Genomic DNA, 6,653 nt, shown 5'->3' with positions numbered 1-6,653 from the left:
ACACAGAGCCGCAGGGGTGATCAGGGGGTTTGGGCGCTGCCCCCTGTCATGCTGATCCCGGTGCCAGGAGCCTGGCTGCTCCGCTGATCCCGGTGCCGGGAGGCATATTACCCTTTTACTATATAGAATAGAGGCCTGGTGCACAGGTGGGGGCTGGCTGGTTTGCCCTGAAGGGTGTCCTGGATCAGGGTGGGGGTCCCCACTGGGGTGCCTGGCCAGTCTGGGTGAGGGGCTGAGGGCTGTTTTCCGGAAGCGAGTGACTGAAGCTTCCAACCGCTCCTTGTTTTCTTTTTTTTTTTTTATTCTGGGCCAGCTTTAGCTCTCAGTCCTCGCCGCTGAAAACATTGATACAATGTTGCTAAAGCCCGGCTGAATGAAAGCCGGTTTCTGGGGTTTTGTTTACCTTCTTATTTGCAACATAGTATATAGTTGCTTAGAGTTGTAGCTCAGAGACGGGCAAGTGAGGCGGCGAACGTTGGAGTCCTCCTTCACTGCAGCAAGCAAGCCTCATGCTCGCTTCCAGCTGCCTGGCTGCCGGCCGCCATCTTGGCTGACAGTTAATTTGCATATACTCACTGATTAGCCAATGAAAAGGGTAGCGGTCGTACGCCAATTACCATGTTTCTCTTTTATATTATTATAGATTATATTATATATATTATATATATGCCATTTCATATATAATTAACTTGGTTTCAAAATTGTTTTATGTTCTTCAGTAAATTCTACTTTAAAATTTACATTTTGTTTACTTAAAAGATTTTATAATTGGGCAAATATCATCTTTTTCCTTCATTATTATACTTTATTTCACATAATTGAGGTTTTCTAACATTCATTTTAAAAACCTGAGTAAATATTTTGATAGTTTTTTCTTTATTTTAGTTTTTTTTCATCACTATTAATTCCCTCTATACCCTCTTCCACCTCCCCCCATTCCTTCCCCCACCCATAATCACCACACTATTGTCTGTGTCCATGAGATCTTTCTCTTTTATTTTTGCTCAATCTCTACACACACACCCCAACTCCTCCACGCCCCCCCCACCCCCCCCCCCCGCCCAAAAGACTGGTCTATTTATGAATCTGCCTCTATTTTGCTTGTTAGTTCAGTTTGTTCATTAGATTCCACATACGAGTGAAATCAGATACTTGTCTTTCTCTGACTGCATTATATCACTCAGCATAATGTTCCCCAGGTCCATCCATGCTGTTGCAAAGGGTAAAATTTTCTTTCTTTTTACAGCCAAGTAGTATTCCATTGTGTATATGTAAAATAGCTGTTTTATCTACTCATCTACTGATGGACTCTTGGGCTGCTTCCGGATCCTGGCTATTTTAAATGAACATAAGGGTGCATATATTCTTTCAAATTAGTGTTTCCAGTTTCTTTGGATAAATTCCCAGAAGTAGAATTGCTGGGTCATAAGGCAGTTCCTATATTTTGATATTTTAAAACAAATATAAAACCCAACAGCCAATTTTTAGAACCTAACAAATGCCTGGAATTATGCTGGGCTGAGATTAGAGAGATAGATATAAGCTGTCCCTGAATTTAAGATTTTCTAAAATAATTAATTTAAATAAAATATATTTTAAAAAAAATACTTATTTTGAAATAAAATTGAATAGAAATACATACAAGGCAAAATTCCTTGCTCTTTCTCTTTGTAGTTTGTAGCAAAGTTGGGTCTTACTGGATTTCCCCAACCCCATTATCTTGTGCATGATGCCTTAGTAAGTGCTTTATGGTCAAATCAGATCCTTTAAAAGTTGGAAATTTTATTCAGGCTTTATTGGGTGCCTGGAAAGTTATAAGAATATACTTTTCAGTGATAAAAGGATCAAAAGGAATAGTCTATAATCTCCATCTCGAATCTTGCCCTAGCCTTTGTTTGATAGATCATGCTTTTTAAGGCAGAGGCTCCTTTTGTTGTTTTGATCAACCTTTCTGCACTCTTCTTAGTCCAGTTGCCATAGTCATCAAAGTGGTATTTGGGAGATTTTAGGGTTTGGTTTTTTATAACTCTTGTATTGCCTCTCTGATGGTTGCTGCTTAGGATCTACATTCTTAATGTTTTACTGTTCTTCCAGGGGAAAAATGCAAACATGAAACGTTCACTAAATGCCCTTGCTCACCTGCTTCTTAATTTAAAGTTTTTATTGGTCTCCTAACTTTTGGGTCTCTGGGACTTTTGATGACATATGCCAAAGGGCATATTAAATACCAGTGGGGACACTGCAGACAGGCCCTTTCCGCCTGTGAGTGTGTAGCTGGGCGGCCTGCTGACCAGCTGCTGGGCAGACCCTGATTTGTGATCACAAGTGCCACTGGCTCAGGGCACAGGCTATTTATAATAGCACTTATCGTTCTCTATTTGGGAAAGTCAAGCTTTGATGATTTTAGACCATGTGGTTGATGCAATTTACTCCATGTCATCTGCAGCCGGCAGGGTGCTGACAGCCGCTCTGGGGACTCAGAAGTGAATGCATTCACCTAGGAAGACTTGAGCTTCTGCTCTCTGGAAACTTGCGGGATACTCAGCACAATAGGCCCTTTGGTACAATTCTTATGGGGTTTGCAGTGAGTTAGAAACAACACTCAGTTTGCTTTAAGTTCAGTTTTGAAACCACAGCTTTCAGAAACTGTTCCAGTGAAAAACTGTAAGAAAATATGCCTACAAGTTCATTGAAGACCATAAGAGACCTGGTTGGCCTGTGTCCAGCCAAGTGGCACAGTTTGGGCCTTAGAGAACGGAGGAGGAGGCAGTGTGCTCTAGATGAGGCAGGTTCTCGGGAGGTGCTTCACCGACACCTCTATTGTTCTAGCATTTTCCCCAGGGAAGAGAGTTTGATGTGACTGACAACTGTTGTTTTTTTTTCCAAATCACCAAATTGCAAATTGGCCCTTTGCCAGCCTACGGACTCAGAGTCATTTTAGGATCCCAGGGCTCCATGAAGCTATTGGGTCATCAGCTGAATGAATGTTTGAGGGACAGGAGGACAGGAGTGGTTTTTCTTTGTTTGCAAGCATTTTTGTTTTTTTCCTTCAACATCTATTTTTATTTGAAAAGCATACTTTAATGAATAAAGCAGATGATGACAAGAAATTGATTGACAAAATTATTGAGGGGAAGTGAATCACTGGTGTGCAATAATTCTGATGTTCTAGAGTAGGGGTAATATTCTACTGATATTTTCCAGGAAGTAAAGTAGCTCATTTAGATGGAAAAAGGGGATGACATTGTGCTGAATTACTTACGGAGTTTTTAACCTGCTATAAATTTGGAGTAAATTTATTAGAATTGGAAGTACATGTTAACTTTATTGTCAGGATAAATAGCATCCTTTAAAGATGAGTGATCCTTGTACTTTGTACAAATCTTAGCTTTGACAGTGCCTGGTTGATGGTGACTAAGCTCATCGCCTGCTGTGTGGTGGATTATACAATAGTTTCCATCCCAATTGCACATTTCATTGGATGGTAAATTCTGAGTCCAGTTGTCAGACCAGCTCCTGAAGATGCAGGAAGATTCCATGAAATCACCACTCAAAGAGCCGTATAGCAGCCTACTACTCAGAGCCAAAACCAAGGGCCAGTTTTAGATATAATTAAATTTGAAATTACCTCTGCAACAGTATACATTTTCTAATTTACTAAAAAGTTCACTGGAGAAAACCCCACAAAACAGTACACACAGATGCACTCTCTCTCATTAGAACTTGGGTAGGCTATGTGTCTTATAAGCAGCAGCCAAATCACTCTCATGTTCATTTACAGGATCTAATTTTTCTTTTCTCACTGTTTTAGGAAGTTTGGAGCTCAAGGGTCACGACTCACAGGAGCAGGATGGGGCGGCTGCACAGTCTCATTGGTACCTGCTGACAAGCTGCCCAGCTTCCTAGCAAATGTGCAGGAAGCCTATTACCAGAGTGGTGATCGGTGCCTGGCACCCGAGAGGCAGAGTTTGTTTGCTACCAAACCTGGAGGCGGGGCCTTGGTTTTCCTTGAGGCCTAAACAATGTAAAAAAATCTCAGAGAAACTATTTAGGGCATTTAGGAACTGGCAGGACTTCTCATGCCACAGTAAATTAATCCTTTCTGTTTGGTATTATGATGAACGGTTGCTATTACCAAGATGTGTTTCTAAAGAAATGGTTGCAAGCTCTCTAAGCTTCATAACGATTATTTTTCCATTTTAAAATATGTTTTCTACCAATGGGAGTCAAAATTATGGTTGGACAGATCCCTTAAGTATGATTTACTAGGATTTATTGACTGTAAGATTTTTAAAGATGAATTGTAAAAGACAATCCCAACCTCATGGATTGGACTAGAATTAAACATACTGCTACAGTTAAACTGAAACAATTGACTTGTGTACAGTATCTTAAACACAGTTTACTTCTGGTTTCTCTCAGCGCTCTTCTTCATCCACGGTATAGTCTTCTGTTGATGATGATGATGACAGTGATGTCAGAAGTTCTCTGTCAAGCTTGGCTTCATTCCGCTATGAAAAGAATACATTATTAGGGATGCACAGATTTTCCTGGACAGTGTATACTGGAGTGTGAGATTCCCCCAGTTACCAACATGAGCATTATTAAAAGACTAGAGGTCTGGTGCACGAATTCGTGCACATTGAAAGGAAATTAATTAGAAGAAATATTTTAATATTGCTATTCGCCCTTTCTCTATAATAGAAGTGTCAACCAAATTCACGATTGACAATGATAGAAACACACGTGTGCGATTGGTGCCAGTGAGAGCTTTATATGTATCGTGCATGCACGAGTCAACTTAGCCTTTTATATCTATTTATATATATAAAAGCCTAAGGGAACATCTGACCATTCAACCATTCGACTGATAGCTATGACATGCACTGACCACCAGGGGGAAGATGCTCAATGCACAGGCATGGAAACATGGAACAGACTGATGAATCTCAGAAGGAAAGGGAGCAGGGGGTGAGCGGGAGGGGGTTAACCAAAGATCTTATATGCATACTAGAGGCCCAGTGCACGAATACCTGCACTGGGCCTCTAGTATATAGAATAAGCTTGCTTAATTAGACCTGCTTTCTGATTTAGCTAAACTTTTTCCAGCCCAGTGAAGCACCCCAACTTCTCTTTCAGGTAATTATCAGCAACACAGCAGTAAATATCAATACGAAACACATTATTATTGTAGATCATGCAGGGAGAACAAAGGGTAAAATATTTAACTGCAGCAGTGTTTGACTATATTCTGTGCAGTGAGAAAACCTGAAGTCATTTTCAAGGTCCACCATTTCTTACTTCTTTTCAGTCGGGTCAAGTTTCTAAGCTTTCTAAATCTGTTTTCTGGCTAATGAAAAGAAAATAGGATTCTACCAGTCTCCTATCTACCTACTCCAGGACTTCTGTGAGGATCAAATGAGATGAGGCACAGGAAAACTCTTCACAGACATTTAAAGTGTGAAATGTTTGCACCTGGCTATAAAGCAAGTCATGTTCCTGGGTTGAAGAAACTGCAAGGAGGCTTGTCTTCACTAGGGAGAGGAAGCCACCTTTCACCCCTTTATTGTGTGTCTAGTAAGTCTTATTCATATATGTGGGCCAGTGTGGAGCTGGTGTGCAGGTATGTGGGTAAGAGTATAAAAGGCTTAGAGAGTTGGTTCTGAGATTGGGTAGAGGTATTGGTGGGTACCTGTATATGTTTATCAAACGTGGGCAGAAATGTTTGGCCATGTAGCAATGGTAAATGAATGGCTTTCTCTCACGGATAGAAGACAGGAGGGCCTTTTTGAATTATGTAAAGATTTAGACCAGAAAGCATTTAGTGATGTAATCTGATAATTGAGACAGCAGTGGTCTTATGGCATGAATTATCCAGAAAATTACCACAATTTTCTATTATCCTATGATTGTTTTTTGCTCATTAATGTGCAACTCAAAGATTGGACATCATCATCTTGAATCTCAGTTTCATGGAGGCTCAGGCAAAGTTCGTTGTAATATTTCTCAAAGGACAATAGTCATATAGAAAGTACTAGAAAATCCATTATTTTATTCTAAAATAAATTTCTTAGCAGAAAGGCAAAGACTTAGAAAACTTAAGTCAAATTTATTGAAAGAATTTTGAATTTTTAAAACTCAATAATCCAGAATCTGAATTGATTTAATTTTTTAATACTCACCTAAGTATATATTTATTGATTTTTCTTTTCTTCTTTTTTTTTTTTGAGAGAGAAAAACATTGATTGGTTGCCTCTCATATGTGCCCTAACCAAGCTTGTAACTTAGGTATGTGCCCTGACTGGGAATTGAACCCGTCTCATTTCAGTGTATGGGACAATACTCTAACCAAGCCACACTGCCCAGGGCAAACTCTGAATTGATTTTAAATTCTTTGGTTGTTTTTTTTAAATACCTATTTTCCACAAAAGATCTGTGGTTGTTATATAATTCTTTAAAGATACCTACATTACAGTTTTTTTAAAAAAGGCACTTGCCATTGCTTTGCTATCTATTTAAAAAAGAACTGTTTTTCAGTAAGACTATCACCAAGTGTTGTTCTAGAAATTCTGAGAGAGATCAAACTTTTGTGGAAAGGACGAGGCTAGGGCCACATGGGAAAAAAAATGTTCATTTAGAAGATGAATTTGAGC

General features: G+C 39.5%; 2 protein-coding genes across 4 annotated transcripts in view; one reads left to right on the top strand and one right to left on the bottom strand.

Annotated features, from left to right (window-relative positions):
• Positions 1–4,369, top strand: part of GALK2 (galactokinase 2) — a 138,930-nt gene extending 134,561 nt beyond the window's left edge. For all 3 annotated transcript variants that reach the window (XM_006085986.3, XM_006085985.3, XM_023751675.1), the window contains one exon: positions 3,812–4,369. In XM_006085986.3, the coding sequence (XP_006086048.1) occupies positions 3,812–4,019 (208 nt within the window). In that variant the 3' untranslated portion in view covers positions 4,020–4,369. The remainder of the gene's footprint in view (positions 1–3,811) is intronic.
• A 46-nt stretch (positions 4,370–4,415) lies between these two features.
• FAM227B (family with sequence similarity 227 member B) overlaps positions 4,416–6,653 on the bottom strand; it is a 204,156-nt gene continuing 201,918 nt past the window's right edge. The window contains exon 17 of the mRNA XM_023751674.1: positions 4,416–4,511. Coding sequence (XP_023607442.1) covers positions 4,419–4,511 — 93 coding nt within the window. The 3' untranslated portion in view covers positions 4,416–4,418. The remainder of the gene's footprint in view (positions 4,512–6,653) is intronic.

The sequence above is a fragment of the Myotis lucifugus genome, unplaced genomic scaffold, assembly GCF_000147115.1.
Source record: "Myotis lucifugus unplaced genomic scaffold, Myoluc2.0 scaffold_23, whole genome shotgun sequence".
Taxonomy (NCBI): domain Eukaryota; kingdom Metazoa; phylum Chordata; class Mammalia; order Chiroptera; family Vespertilionidae; genus Myotis; species Myotis lucifugus.
The sequence above is the reverse complement of the archived record's forward strand: the minus strand, read 5'-3'. Positions and strand labels throughout refer to the sequence as shown.